This window comes from Carassius carassius, chromosome 5 (assembly GCF_963082965.1).
Source record: "Carassius carassius chromosome 5, fCarCar2.1, whole genome shotgun sequence".
Taxonomy (NCBI): Eukaryota; Metazoa; Chordata; class Actinopteri; order Cypriniformes; family Cyprinidae; genus Carassius; species Carassius carassius.
In genome coordinates, this window is record NC_081759.1 from 17,007,432 (window position 1) to 17,023,845 (window position 16,414).

Sequence of the window (16,414 nt, forward strand, 5' to 3'; positions counted from 1 at the left end):
AGATTAATTTTTGTGCCCCGAGATAGAAAATGCCCCATGTTTAGAGGTAGATCAAGCCTTCCCATTAATGAATGGGTAGAGGAAGCCCAAGCCTGCATGCAGGCACGTCATTTGTCTGTAGTTGACCAAGCTTTCTTTCTTTTGATCACCTGGAGGGTGAGGCCCGAGATGAGATCAGATATCGTTCTGATATAGAGAGGGGGGATCCTGAGAAGATAATTCAGGCATTAAGAGAATTGTATGGGTGTTCCCTGTCTTATGTAGCTTTACAGCAGGCCTTTTTCTCCAGGAGACAACAGGAACGTTGTTAGAATTCTCCATTGCATTGCTGGGCCTCCTGGAGAAAGTGAAACGGCAGTCTTCTCATGTCAAACCGAATGCAGAAGCTTTATTGCGTGACCAATTTGTTGAGCACGTTATTGATATTGGCCTTCATCGTGAACTCAAGCAATTGGTCAACCTTCCTCTACACTTTTAGAGGTGCGTAGTGAGGCCATGCGTTGGGAACGGGAGGGAATGCCGGGGGCGTAAGGGGACGAAGTAAGTCTGTTCCACTGGCTTATGGGGTCCAGTATGCTGTGCAGGGTGAGTCGCGTACAGGTCCTCCTATTTCTCCTTCAACAGAGTTAACTGAATTAAAAGAAATGTTAAAATTACAACACGAGCAGATAAATCAGCTTACCCAGGGTTTAGCTCGTTTGCAGGCTCCAAACTCGCGTAGCCGATCCCCACGTTATGGTCATGTTATCTGTAGGAGATGTCAACGCCCTGGCCATTTTGCTCGGGAGTGCAGGGAAGAACCTCCGATTGGTAGGAGGCAGACTCATCCAGCACAGCAGTCGGAAAACTAATCCCACCGAGTTGCAGAGCCACAACTCGGTTGGGGAGTTAACTGGCTCAAGTGTTGTAAACCGTTTCCACTCCAGCATCTCGTTTAGTGTCCTCCTGCCCTCATCTTAATGTCCTTATTGGTGGGGTCCAGGTGCCCTGTTTGATTGATATGGGCTCTATGGTTTCTACCATAACCGAGAGTTGTTTTCAGCAGTGTTATGGGGCATGAGCCTTAAGTCTTCCCAGTGGTTGCAACTTACTGCTGCAAATGGTCTTTCAATCCCCTACATGGGTTACATGGAGTTAGATGTTGAGTTTTGTGGCAAAGTGGTCCCAGATTGTGGTTTCTTGTTCCCAGTTTGTTTGTGCATTTGTTTCTTTTTTTTGTATTTCCTTTTGTTGGATGGCTCATATTGCCCTCTATGTACTCAATGTGGAAGGCCACATGGTTTGAATTATTTAAATTTATTATTTGATCATTTCTTTTGAGCCCAGTGTGTATTTCGTTTTTGTTTATTTTAGTTTGTAAATTTCTTTTCTCTTGTAAATGTTTTGTTTGGGATTGTAAATTCTTCTTTTCTTTTTTTTTTCTTTTTTTTTATCTGGTTTGTTCATTTACAGGTGCTGTGGGTCAAACCCCAAAAGGACAGGGAGGCAGATTTCCACACGTGTGCGGTGGTGGTGCTATCTTGTCACCATGTGCAGTGTTGTGGCGTGTCAATCACCAACCAAAATCTGACTTGGTATCGTGTGTGAATGGGTGCACCGATAGTGCGTGATAATTGCATTTTGTGATTCTTTAGGAGTTGATTCCAGCTGACCACAGCCCTGTAAATCTTTACTCATTTTGTGTGATCAGCAACAAATAACCAAACCTTAAAATAAAATGTATGCATTTAGCAGACGCTTTTATCCAAAGCGACTTACAGTGCATTCAGGCTATCATTAAGTGTGCCAGCGCTCATGTGATTACCCTTTTTTTTTGTAATTTATTATTTGGATTAATAAAGCTTTGTATTTTGGTACCCATGTCTCTCGCTCCTATTTTGTGGAACTGAACCTGTATTGCCTTGATTAGCACCTGTGAGTGCTTAGTATTTCCCTGGGTGCAAGTCCTGGGGTGGCGTAGTCCTCTGTCTAGTGTTATAGTTTCTGTTGCCTATTGCCATGCTGCTACAATAACATGACAAGAAAATAAAAAAAGGTTGTTGAAAATTAAAATGAAAACCTTACACACAAAATGCTATACACAAAATAAAATAGACTTCTTTTCATTCTTATTTTATCTTGCCGTTTTAAGGTTTGAAAAAAAATTCGATTTGAATGTTAAGAAAACACTAATAATTATATATATTCTGCAAGTCAAAACAGGTACTGTAAGATGGACACTAATTTGTATTAACCGATACTATGAATTAAAAAAAATCACAAATTGCTGCTTCTCAAGAAAGTGCCAGTGAAAACATGAAAGATCTTAAATTCGAATGTTGTTCATGCAAAGCTATAGAATGGCTCAAGAACTGTATATACTGTATATCTCAATGGCGAATGGCTCAAGAAAACTGTATACTGTATTTCTGTCCACCTAGAATTTTTATTTTGGGTGGTTCACCCTGTGGGATGTTTAAAAAGTTTTCTCCTGACTGTTTGCCAGTGGCTCCATATCAGAACAGGTTTAGCCACAAGCCTCCAAGCTATGAGAGTGTGGACAGGGCAGAGAGGATAATGAGAAAGAGTGGCAAGGGATGGTTTATGAGACAGCATAATGGCCACTGGCTACAGTTTACTCACTCAAACCTGGAGACTTAAAGATAGATCCAGTTTTCCAAAGTAAGCCAAGCCAAACATTTTATTGCACTGCATTAGATTTCCCCATCCTGTGCTCCATTCTGAACCATCATCACAAAAAAAAATAAAAAATTGCTGATTGGTAACAATTGAAGTCATGTAACCGTAATGCCCTGAGAGCCCAGCTTGCTAAAAATTAAACCTGGCTGCCTTAAAGATTTGGGAAATGCTTTAGTTGTTTTTTAATTAACAAAACATTCCAATTATGCATTTTGAATCAGGCATCGAGTGGAAAATCATAGCTCTTTGTGTAACTCATTACTTTCTTTAGAGATATGAAATAAATTAGCATAAACAGATAAGTATAAATAAAACACTAATTTTATTAACCATAAAAAGGGAAATTGACCAAAACACCAAAAATGTAGAGTCTGTAATATATATATACTGTATATACTGTAATATATATATATATATATATATATATATTATCAAACAAAGAAATTCAGTCATATATTATCATGGCTCTCCAATAAACAAACAAATACAAAAGAGACTAACTTTTTAGATGTGTCAGTATGCAAATGTCACCCAGCTTGGAAAAGTAGCAGATTTATTGAAACAAAAATTATTTTCTCAAAGTTCTCAAAAAAAAAAAAAAAAAAAAGAGGCAAGTAGAATTGTCCAGGCTTTCATAAATGTTTCATAGAGGGGAAAGTAAACAATCTGGGTGGAGGACAAGTCTTAAAATTTAGGGGAAAAAGATCTAAACAATTATAATATTAATAAGAAAAAATAAGGATATACTATACAATAAAAGATTATTAGCTATTGTGACCTGTTTTTAAATGAACAATAACTTTTTAATGATATTAATGGTTTAGAATAAAACGTAAAGCCTTTAGTAACCTAGCAATTTTCATTTGCAAATCAGAATTCACAACCCCTGTTTCACAGAAACTAAGAGAATGATGCAACTCTTGTGGAGAAGAATAAAGGAGCAATACTTCAAATGAAGGAGTAATGTTTCTGTACCTGCCATCTGGCTGATGTTGATACGAGTCAAGCTACATTATCTAGGCTATTTGTTGTTTGAATTCATCACAGCCAGTGACCTCGGTTCAGTGTTCATCATGCTTATAATTTCCAGTTAACGCTGAAAGATGGCTTTGAAAAGTAAACAAATATTTCCTGGGGTATGTGAGCATCAACTTGTGTGTCATTCATTTCCGTGAGTCCAAAAACATCATGAAAAAAGTCCATATGACTTGTGCTTTTTTCCAAGTCTTCCATAGCCCCAGGCTTTGTGTGAGGAACAGACTGAAATCCAGACAAAGCCAATATATGACAAAAGAAAAATTATTTTGGGAACTACAATACTTCTTTAAACTTGCAAGAAAGCAGAGCAAAATGTGAGGGATAAAACAATAAAAGAATCACTAATAATGGATCTTAAAGTGAACATCTGCTATGTTTTTGATGGGACATTGCAAAACACAGGCAAAAACAGAGTGTTATGGGGCAACCGGAGGTCTAACCATCAGTAGTAAATGTTCTCTGCTGAACTCTTTATTTATTGATCATGAATAAGAATAAAGTTGCTCAAATTAAATTTTAACCAGAGTTCAGTATTCTGCCATAGAGGTCCGACGAACAGGAAACAGTGGCAGGAGATACTTTTTACTGTCTTGGAGAAAGTGACTGTCAGAACAAAATGCCAAATGGGTCGATACTGTTTCCATCTGGTCAGTAAACAAGCCCTGTAACACTCTAAATAGAAGTTCTGCAACATGAGCGGTGCTGAGAATGACAGACTGAAGGAAAGCTAACCTTTCATATGGAAGACAGTTCTACTATAATCGGTTTCATCTCATTGTCTCACTAAGACATGTTACCATCAACCCACTTTGGGCAAAAAATTACAGTGCACTTTGTTTAAAAAATGCTCTTCAAATATTAAAATGCCTGATGGTGCCGTTGGCCATTATGTTGCATCTATTTATTCTAGCATGATCTGAAGGAAGAGAAAGAACTGCTGGCAGTCACCATCACTTTGCACTTGGACAAGAATAGTATGTCATTTCAACCACCACTGGACATTTATTTTTATGGATGTCACTGCATGAATGCACTTAAAAACCATCAGAGCAGCATATAACCAAAGAAGTGCTACCGATAAAAGAATTCTTATTTATAGAATGTTCCAAAGTCCTCCGTGTCCCATTCAATTAAACTATTAGAGCATGCTGATCAAGAAGTCACTTTTCAAAAGCAAGAGAAAAAGTTCTAAAACAAACTAAAATGTATGGAATGCACGCATGAAATATAGACCGTGTTTACTCAAGTGAATATTTGGAAGGGGGTTTATTTATGTATTTATTTATAGTCAATTTATAGGTCTATAATTTATAGTTTGGCTACAACTAAAGAAAAAAAGAAAACAAAAGTTTAAAAAAATACCTTATATAAAAAAATCAATAAATTATACACTGCCCTTCTGTGACAGTGGGGATAACTTGCACCAGTCTATAATACATTTCAACTTTCAGTAAAAAAAAAAAAAGTACGATCATTTCATAGCTGACTCTTTCTGATTGTATGTTAGTGTGGTTTTGTCTTAAAATTACAAAAGATTATTGTAATTTTTGTTTGAAGGACCATGTTCACAGAAATGCTCTAAATCTAAGTGGGACTTTATGATACAGTCTTTGTGACAAACTCTTTGTAAGACAATTAGTTCTACAGCCTTAGATCTGCATATGCAGACGATTATACAACACTGTGAAATGAAGGATTAATTATAATTAAATTTGTGACAAACAGCTATACAATTAAAGAACAAACGAGGAACCAAAATTTCCTCATCTAACAACAAAATAGCATTTACTGAAACTAAGCTGTAAATGCTTTCAGTAAATGAACAGCTAGCATTTACTGAAACTAAGCAAAAGTATTAAAAAAGTATTTACAGACGAAAAGAAATATGATTTAAAAATGATTTAACCACTTTTAATAAACTGAAACAAGCAAATAATAATACTAATCTTATGTGGTTATTTTTAGAACTAACACTCTGAAACAGTTGCCCACAGATTCCCACCAAGAATTATTTTATTTTGTTATATTTTGCTATGGCTGTGTCGTTTTATGCTACCTACTGTGAATATGATTAAAACAGCGGTGGGGAAAACTGCAAACTATACACAGAAATTGACTGAGTGTGTTATCTTTTACTTAAATCATAAATAGCTTGTAAGTAGCAAAAAAAGAAAATTAACTAATGCACACACTTATATTTCAGCTGAAAGCTGATAAGTGTAATTCAGCTATATTTGAAGGACTGAACGAAACTGGAGCTGAAAACTGAACTCCTCAGGGACCTGCTTTGTTCATGTCTTTTAAAGTGGAAACTATGAAAATAAACGGATTTTGTGCATAAGCAACATATTTGGTGGTTTCACATGAAAAAGCCAAGTATTTTGCTTCATACTAATTTGTATCTTCTAACACCAGTAAAAGAATGTCTAGTTCTGCCGCTAAAAGTAATTTAGGTAAACGATATTTACTGTTTCATGAAAACTCACACATAGAGTGAATATTGCTTTCAGTGCTTTAAAAGAGAAGCTCTTTACCTGACTTACTAAAAATAACCGTCCTTTTGAATTTATGGTTAGCAAGCAGGTTTAAATATTAAAACATAAAAAAAAACAGAATTTGCTGCCTTGAATTCTTTTCTGAGGCCTTACAAAAATCATTCAGCTGTATGAAATCTATGAAATAAATTGTTCATGTCTGATACGTTGCCCTCTAAGAAAATCCATAAAAATAAGGCACAATCTACTGTGTTAATACAAATAATTTTTTCCTGTTGATTTTTCACTTTTTTTTTTTTACCTGTATTTTGAATTTTGCATTGTGTTGTGTTTTAGGGTTAATCGGATATTTAAAGAAATAGTTTGCCCAAAAATTTAATTTTGATGAGAATCTGGGCATCCGAGATAAAAATTAGTTTGTTTCTTCGCCTGCACAGATTTGGATAAATTTAGCAATGCATCACTTGCTCACCAATGTATCCACTGCAGTGAATGGGTGCTCTCAGAATCAAAGTTAAAACAGCTGATGAAAACATCACAATAATCCACAAGTAATCCACACGACTCCAATCCATCAATAACACCTTTTGAAATATTTGAATTTAAGAAAAATCCATCATTAAAATGTTTTTATCTTCAAACCATTAGCTTCAATCAAAATGTCCTCTATACATATTATTTCTCTCTCTAGTGGAAAAAGTAATCTCGCCTGAATCAGGAGAGAAATATACCTAGATCAAGCACCATTTACAAGTGAAATTAGTCCATTACACTTCTATAGAAAAATGTCAATGTGTGAATTTTGATGTAATTTAAATTGACAATAGGGAGAGACCTTTTTCACTAGAGGAAGCGTTATTTTTAATTATGGATTCATATTTTGTCCAGAAGCAAAATAAAGTTAATGATTCCTTGGTTTCTTACAAATATGCAGCTGTTCACTTCACAAGATGTTAAGTGATGGATTAGAGCCATGTGGATTAGTAGAGGATTATTTTGTTTTTTCTTAACTGTTTGGACTCTCATTCTGACGGCACCCATTCACAGCAGAGGACCCATTGGTGAACAAATGTTGTAATTCAAAATTTCTCCAAATCTGTTGCAAAATAAGTAAATAAAGAATAATAATAATAATAAAATTCATCAGAAATTATCGTTTTTGGTTGAGCTATTCCTTTAACTGATAATATACCATCAGAAAATCAAATCAAATCACTTTTATTGTCACAACACATGTGCCTCGTGAGTGAAGTTCTTGGGAGTGTGCTCCAGACAGTGCAGAAAAAGTTTACATATAGATATACAGACTTAAACAGATGACAATGTGCGATATACACATACATAGACTCAGTGTACTATTAGTCATACTTACAGTTAGCAATACACATTATACATAGTATGTACATATGATTTACCACTACCTTTTCAATTTTCTACAAGATTTTGATTTTATTAAGTCCTGATGAACAATCATATCCATGTGATAGAAAATATAGTTAATTATGTGTTTGAAATGTGTGACCTGGTAAATCCTAATGACCTGCAGTGACTGAATAAAGAGAGAGTGATAGAAATTATGATGAATGGGTTAGTGGGTGCATGGGATGTGTGTTCACACCATCCATCAACGCAGGGTAGCCGACTTACTAATAGATCCAGCTGGGATTCTCCAGAATCACTTGTGTCAAGTCACAGAAAGGCAGAACGGATACTCACAACAGCAGTAGGCTTAATTAATATAATTGTTGTTTATGAAAGAGGTCGTTTTAAAGCATTAAAGCTAATCGCGCATGCTGTTAGCATAATGAAAACCAATGGAGACCAAACTTATGCCAATAGAAGTATTTTTCTAAATACACAGAGACGTTTTGTATTGATTTGCATAGTTCCTTATACTGCAGAAAAATTAGTGTGTTATATCTCTCCACTCATTTACTAATCAATCATTTAGAGGCCGTTGCTGAGTAAAGTAGAGCTCATCTTTTTACATTGGGTGCTTAGAGAGTATTACAGTGTGAATATTATAATTAACAGGCAAAACATTCACTTAGTTGTAGAATGTGTTGAAGCCGCTTTGGATAAAAATGTCTGATGAATGAAAAAATGTGACTGTAAATAAACCATAGAAGTTGAGTTAAAATTGTTGAAAGCTGCATAGCTACAATAGTTTTTCAATACATGAAGTGTTAAATAACTTAGTTTCACTTTATTTTGATGGTCCCTTTAACCCATTCTGTTGACTATAAGTAATGTTGCACCTTCATCTAGCTCATTAGAGTATTGGTAGAGTATTAGTAGAGAAGTAATTCAATATTCATATTGTGAATTATCCAAAACACATTTATTATTATTATCTATTTATTTTCCAAACCACGTATCCTATGTGGGGTGATAATGGAGATTATCCCAGTATCTTGGGCTGCATGCAATGAAAAAAATCTCTAGACAGATAGCCAGTCCATTACCATATTATTAGTATTATTTAGGTATTTACTATACAAATATGCATACAGAGCTTGGACAAAGCAATGCAAACCCCTGGGAAACAAGCAGTATTTCTTTATTGAGGTGTTTTACCACAATATGCCTTAAACAGCTTCCAACCTTCTTAGAATGGATTCACATCATTTTTGAAAAGTGAGATTTTCAGAGATGCCCCAGATGTTGAAGGAGGGAATCTGTTTCTCACTCTTCTCTCCAAAATAGCCCACAGTGGTTTGATGATATTAAAGTCAGGTGGATTTGTGTAGCCAGGACAGCTATTGAAGTTCATTCTGTTGCTCCAGTTCCAATTGGTGCAGCAAAAGTTTGGCACTGGTGCCTGTAATTAAACTTTTAGTAGTTGCTGCTCTTTCATAGAAGTTGGCTTTAAGATTGTTTTTTTGATGAAACAGAGACTTCAAGGTGAATTTTGAGGTTTGCTTTATCTTTGCAGCTGTAGTTGTGCATTGTTTGGACACAATCCTTTTTAGTGTTCGATGGCACCTGTTATTGACTTTCAGTTTTCACCCACCATTCGTTTTCGCTGATGACGTCTTGCTTTGTGTTTGTAGTCATTATCGTAAAGACTGTTGTTCTTCCCCCATTTCCCAGACCACTTGTTATAACCACTGCTTAACAAAGCCTATACCACTGATATACAAACTAGTGAATACAGACAATGAAAAAAGAACGAAATGATAAAAGCAACATTTGCTTTTTCACTGGAGTCTGACGTCTGATATTTCTTGTCAAACATAAAATATATTTTGATTTTGAAAAATGGTTTGGTTGCACAAAAATATTTTGTTTTTGTGTTCTGCAGAATTAAGTTAGTCATACAGGTTTGGAACAGCATGAGTGTGAGTGGATGACATCAAGAATGAATAATGTTAGAATTTTCATTTTGTGTGGAATATACTTTCAAAGATACCTCTTTCTTGCTGAGGGACTCTGAATCTCGTTGCTTGAGTATAATTTTGATTTCAGCTATTTCAGCCACTGCATCAAAAGTTGGCGATCCTACAAATATCATGCTATCTCTGTATAAATAGGAGCCACTGACTGAGTTATGCAAATTATTTTTGGAAGCTGCTGAGTGGGAGCAAACGCTGTGCCTTATGCACATATGGGAAACTAATAATATTCAAGTACAAAAACGGAATTCCCTCTGTCCTGAGGTCATTGAAGCCTACTGTATACGTTGAAGACAAAAGGATTTAATGGGCTAAGCATATGCATAAAGCATAACTATAGTGTCTATATATTTTCTGACCTAAAATTCTATGTTAACAGAAACAGTGTTTGCTATCTTGCAGATTTCATGCTTCTGTAAAAGAAAGAAGAAGAGGAATTTTTTTAATGTTTAATATTTTATATTGATTGGGAATTGTGAACCATTTTTGACAGCTTATGCAACAATTTAGTTTAGAAATCTCATCAATTTATCATTCTCAATCCTGTGTGATTTCCAACTGTTGCTTGCTATTATTAATAAATGTTTAAATGGTGATCAGAAGGTCACCTGATTAACTATTTTATTAATTTCTTCATGGCAAATCTCTTGAATGATGTTGGTCTTTAACATTCCAACGAAGGAAATGAAGAGAAAAAATATGTTTTAAATTATTAATCAGATGTGATTTATGAACCTCGCACTGAGCGTAAAGGAGGAAAAAGCGAATCAAAATATATTAATGGTCAGAAGCTTTTATGAAATCCTTTGCAACCAAAACGTATGAAGCAGTTATGGTGTGTGACTGACTACATTTTTCAGCATCACATCCTTCAGAAATCATTCTAATATGTGAGTGTGTGTGTGCATTCAGTGTTGCTACTAGAACTAATACTGAAAGCTTGGCACCTTTTTACTTGGCTCATTAATATATTACACCATAATGCATTGTCTCTGGAAGCAAAGAGAGCTGTCTTCTTTATTTAGACTGTGTTTGGAAACTGTAAGAGACCATCTACGTGTTACCTTCAACTAAATATTTCAAGTTTCAGAAGTGATGTCCATAATTTCCCTTTGCTTTTCAACGTGGCAGCAGATAAATGATGCTCATTTTAGGGTGTAACCTTAGATCTAAATGGCCAGGAAGAATGAAGGTATAACAAAGTTAATATCTGAGATATGAATCAATGTAAGTACTCTAAAATCCAGGCCTAGGGCCATTACCCAAAGGTTCCAATGTGTTTTACAAAGGGGACCGTGCTATACAGGAAGATTATCCAAGTAACCAATATCCTTCTGTGTGCAGTCTTACATTGTAAACAAAGCCATCAGCGGTACATTAAACAAAACATTACGGGACACTGGAGCCAAAAGCACTTCCAAACTATAAATGGTTAAAATGAAGAATCTTAATATGTTTTCCGCAACATAAACCGTGGAGTTAATGTGTGAGCATACATTTAACACACTACTCTCAGTGGAAGAAAATGAGAAACGTTTTATTACAGCAGCTATATTAAGCACTGTCAAATATCATTCCCATTTTTTTCTTTCATGGTCTGTAGCTTGCATATGAAATTGTGATGTGCATTATATTATTTGTATTATGCACAAGCACAAATCTTATGCAAATTGCAGAAGTGAAATGCTCTAGCCATTAAAGCATGTGGTTATTTATTATGCCATTAACAATTTCAAATGAACACAAATAAGACCAGCTGTCAGGGTGTGTTCCCTACAATCAGTGAAAATATTATTTAAAAGGTGAAACACCTAACAGTATCAAAATCGTGACAGTGGTTTTTATTTAGCACTGTCCTGCCATGTGAAACTGACAGGCTGTTCGAATGTTGGAACACGACCCTAATAATGTGTCCCGCCAGGAGATGTCACTGTCGTGTGACACCTCAGCAACGTCAGCTTCATGAAATACAGTTCCTTCTGAGATTAACATTTGTGTATCGCGCACTTCTAGATGATATGTTGTTGATTAGGGTGTCTTGTTTTGAAATTTGTTGTTAGTCCTGCTAACTAAAGACATAACGCTGCAAAGCAGGAAAATATTTCACTGTCACTCTTATGTCTACTTTGTGCCTGCACTAACTTTAATATTAAATGTATTTAGTTCATGCTAATGTTTACACACACACACACACACACACACACACACACACACACACACACACACACACACACACACACTTTGACCAGTCAAGGTTTGTAGCCTAACACTTTATGTACTTCCACTAAACCCACAAAAATTGCACAAACTGGAACAATATATAGACCTAGCCTACTTTTTCCACAGTTTTGTTAGTGACTCAAACGTTCACTGTCTATAAATGTATATATAGAGAGTTATTTATGGGTTTATGTATTTTTATATCTTAATGAAATTGAGTTTTTTAAAATGTCTGCTATATATATATATATATATATATATATAATTTGTATTTCAGCCATTTAAATTGAAATGTTTAAGATTTGATGTAGGCCTAATGTAAAATGTCTAGATGTTTTCCATTTGATGCTGCTACCCATCATAATTGGCCGTTTAGATCGAAGTTTAATATTTTATAAATACATATGTGAATATGAGCCTAGCCCTATACCTAAGTGTATATAGAGTTATTCTGAAACAAACGTGTTTTCCCTTAAAGAGATAGAGAAAACTTGGGATCACAAAAGACCTGAGAAAAAAGAAAGAAAAAAAGTCCGATCGTCTTACAGAATGGAAAAAGTGATGATCATCCTCACAGTTTTTTTTTTTTTTTTTTTTTTTTTACTTTTGATCTTAGGGTGAAATTTAACCCTGTCATGTTTCAGTGAGACCCGTTCACGACGGTCGTTTGGACACGTCAGAGCGGTCTGATCGTAAAGACTCGTGTCACGTGACCACCATGAACCAAAGAGATTTGGAGGGTTCAGGGATTCACCCTCTTCTGCAAGTCCAGCGGAACGCAACGCGCACTTCACAGACCGTTTGTTGAAACGCAAAGTTAGGCTGTGAGACCTATAAGGAGGGGTGGTCTTGAATAAATCTTTTCTGACGAAGCTCAGCAGTGAAGCCGAACCTCCACTGACTCTTGTTTTACAGACCGGAGCGCTGCATTGTTAAGGATACAGCGTTTGTTTTAGTCCTCTGAGTTTAAAAATGGGAGCGATACGCTTCATACAGTGATATCAATTGTAAATATAGCCTAACAGTGTACCAGGAAAGCTTGTCCAGGACTTCAGTTCCTTCTGAGAAGATTTTCAACTCGTCTCTCGGACTTCATTCAAGAATAAATCACTTTTTCCCCCATCGGAGCGGACAAGTAAACGTTTATTTCCGTGCATCATTAGGCGACAATATATAGTAATAACATCGCATAACTTCAGGTCGTGTACCTACATCGAAGAACCGGATCTCATCCATAAAATACTATTTGAGCAAATGTCAAGGTTACCATAGCGGAAATCGTAAATCGCCATCCAGCTCTAACACGCCGTGTATCCGCTGTTTGTGTTTGATACCTCTAATCTGAGAGGCTTTTTGTAGAATCAAACTAACAAGCTCGTGAACGACATTGGTATTGTGCTGTTGCGATACCGTTGGCGTTTCACGCTTTCAGGGGATTACAGTTTGAACTACAATCTCCTAAAGGACGAAAACGACTGTATTGCATGTCGTGTGGATTACTGAGAGAGACATAGCCTTGCCTGGGAATCGAGACACCTGAGCCGGATAGCTACCTGTAACTTTTCTCTCTCGAAAGCTCTTCATTGCGCCTTCGGTCGCTGGTTGACACGGTCTTTTTTATTTAACTCTTAACTGGTTTGGTATAATGGACGTGACAGCTCTAGATAAAGTTCACCAGCATCACAATCCAACAGATTCTCGTTGGGAATTCGTCGCTGGACTGTAGACGTCGGTCGGGAGATATTTTGGAGGAGCGCTGTTGTTTATCATAAGAAACGGGATTTAATCGTGGAAACTACTACCATGTCCGTTATACGTTCTTGGATGGAAACTCTGTTGCTGTATATATTAATTTCGGAAGGTAAGTCTGCTTGATATTTTTTTTCTCCATACCATACTTGTTTGCGAATTCCCGTTTGGCTGTTGTGAATGACTGCAGCGGGGTTTAGCCTATATGTTTGGATGTTGGGCTGCAGTGGATTTTTATAAGTCTTAATTGGTAATTCAGCACGCATACACTAAAGCGCAGAGCTGAAAATCAACCGATTTGAACGCTTGAAGTTCTTGTTTTCTCGTTGTCTCCAGCTTTGGGGGCAACGGAAGTGTCTAACGCGCTTTTTTGAATTCATATAGCCTGCACTGCTTTGTGTTTTTGAACACAACATACACTTGTAATTCAAGCATAGCAACTGTCCGCAAGGTGGGAGCACGACTGAAGCTTGAGACTAACCCTGTCAAAAGAGGCCCAAATTATAAAACAATATGAAATGCATTTTTGAGCAAGAACGACGTTGTTAAATAGCTAACGTTATTCATTATACACACACACACACACACGTATATATATATATATATATATATATATATATATATATATATATATATATATATATATATATATATATATATATATATATATATATACATTAAGCTTAATTATTATTATTTTTAGCAGTAAATCAGAAAAGAAAGTACAGCAGAATTTTTTTTTTTTTTTTGGTTGAGCAATGGAAAGATGTAATTGGTTTTGATCTATTTAAAGTTTTTTTTTTCTCTCTCTGGCTGTTTCTATTTAGATTATTATTTCCTAAATATCCGTTGCTTGTTTACAAGGCATCAGCACCTGTTCAAGTTCATTTTAGATTTGCTCTTTGTTTGTCCTCTGCAGTTTCAAATGAACATGGTAAAATAACATTTTAGGATGCTTATCTGATTGCCAGTCTGCAATCATATGAATCCATTTATGTTTGTCTCTGTCTCTTTCTTTCTTTATTATTATTATTATTATTATTATTATTATTATTATTATTATTATTATTATTATTATTTTATTTTTTTATCAGCTATCACAGCTGTCTCTTATTGTTTAATTAATCTCACCAGGATGAATCTAATTTGAAATACAAAAGAAAAAAAAGAATGGGCTGCTTTAGAATCAGAATATTATTATGGCAATATAGTGTGCCTAAGATTATTACATTGACAGTCCTCAGTAGAGAGGAGACATGCCTTTGAAATATTCCTTTGAGGTCTGATCCCTGCCCTTATTTTCCTTTCATGAAACCATAAGAACAAAGGCAACATCATTTGGGAGTCATCAAAGTCCTGAGGGTTCATAATGTGACTTGACTGTAATCCATCATGGTATTTGACAGAAACTTGGAAAATATGAACACCAGAAAGAAAGTTTCGTTTTTCTAGAAATGTTTTGTATATTCAGCTAGGAGTTATGCCATGGGAATTGTTCATTTAAATTCGATCAACTTGTTTAGATTTCACTCTTTCATGATTCATACGCTGGATAAATATAAGGCAGTAGTGATGGAAGGTCAGATGTGCTCATAATGTCATGTGTCAGGCACTGTCCAATACAATTGCACATGTTTTGACAGCAGTGCCACTCAGTCATGCATTTCCGTTTGTAATCCAGACAGCCTTCATCTGCAGTTGATACTGATGTAGTTGAGCAATAAAATGGGCCAGCACAAGTGTGTCTCCTCCGCTTCCAGTTACAGAAGTGACAGACAGGAACCAGACATAAAGATCAAGTCTTAGCAAAACATCAACAAACCTGAGACGTGGCGTGAGCTCTCTAGGAATGTCTTGTTTGTTAATCCAGTGTTGTGCCTGTGCGGAGAGCCCTGGTTTGGTTTCAGAGCTGCTTCCTTGTGAAACCAAATCACCTGGAAAGAAATCACTTTGTTTTGTACTCTTGTTTTATTTATTAGGCCTGGAAAAGAGCATTGCTGGAGCATCACTGCCTTGATTGTTAGACCCATGACCTCAACCTTACGACCAACTATCCTGAAATTATTCTCGACAACAACTCTAATTGAATTCTGATTTAGATGACTCCTATTTCATGGTCTTAAGAGGTTTGAATGTTTTATATGTTATCATACATTGAGCAGAACAAAGAAAAAGCAATTTCTGTCTTGTCGTAAATGCTGCGTTTACTCAGGAACAATCTTCATAGGGAATGTTAATGCAAAAATAAAAACAGCTGTCATCATTTTCCAACTCTAATGTTGTTCCAATTTCTTTTGACTTGCTTTATTCTGCAAAATATAAAATAAAATACTTGTCTTTGAAAAGTATGTTTTGTCAAGTTTTAGACCCCACTGATCTTTATTGTATGGACAGAAACACTCTTCCATATATCTTTTTTCAAACTCCTTTCCAGTAACACATTTGGAAAGCTGTGTAAATGATGACAATGGAATGTTTGGGAATTATCTCTTTAAGGTGCTTTAAGATAAAACATTGGCAGCTGCAGCTTATTTCGAAGGTTTAAAGTTAAGAGCCATCAAAGTTAATGATAAATGTTCAAGAACTTTTCGGCCACAGATGTATAAACTCTAGTAGATAATTGGCAATCTTTCTGTGAAAGGTTTTCTTTGAACTTGTTTTATTAGACAAACTCTTAGGTAGTTTCTGTGTCCGTTTCCTCCTCTGTCCATTACACGCTCACCTTTTGCTAGTTTTTGGCAAGCCACACAGCTCGAACACTCCTTTAGGCAAGCAAGGAGAGTGCTCATTTATTATTAATTGGCCCTGCTTTTTTATCTAATGCTTTATATGAAGTCC

The 16,414-nt window shown here is 35.8% G+C and overlaps 1 protein-coding gene across 1 annotated transcript in view; it reads left to right on the plus strand.

Annotated features, from left to right (window-relative positions):
- The first annotated feature begins 13,170 nt into the window (after nt 1–13,170).
- The window catches only part of LOC132140877 (transmembrane protein 132E-like), a 338,156-nt gene continuing 334,912 nt past the window's right edge, over nt 13,171–16,414 (plus strand). Inside the window, exon 1 of the mRNA XM_059549926.1 lies at nt 13,171–13,688. Within this exon, the coding sequence (XP_059405909.1) occupies nt 13,631–13,688 (58 nt within the window). The 5' untranslated portion in view covers nt 13,171–13,630. The remainder of the gene's footprint in view (nt 13,689–16,414) is intronic.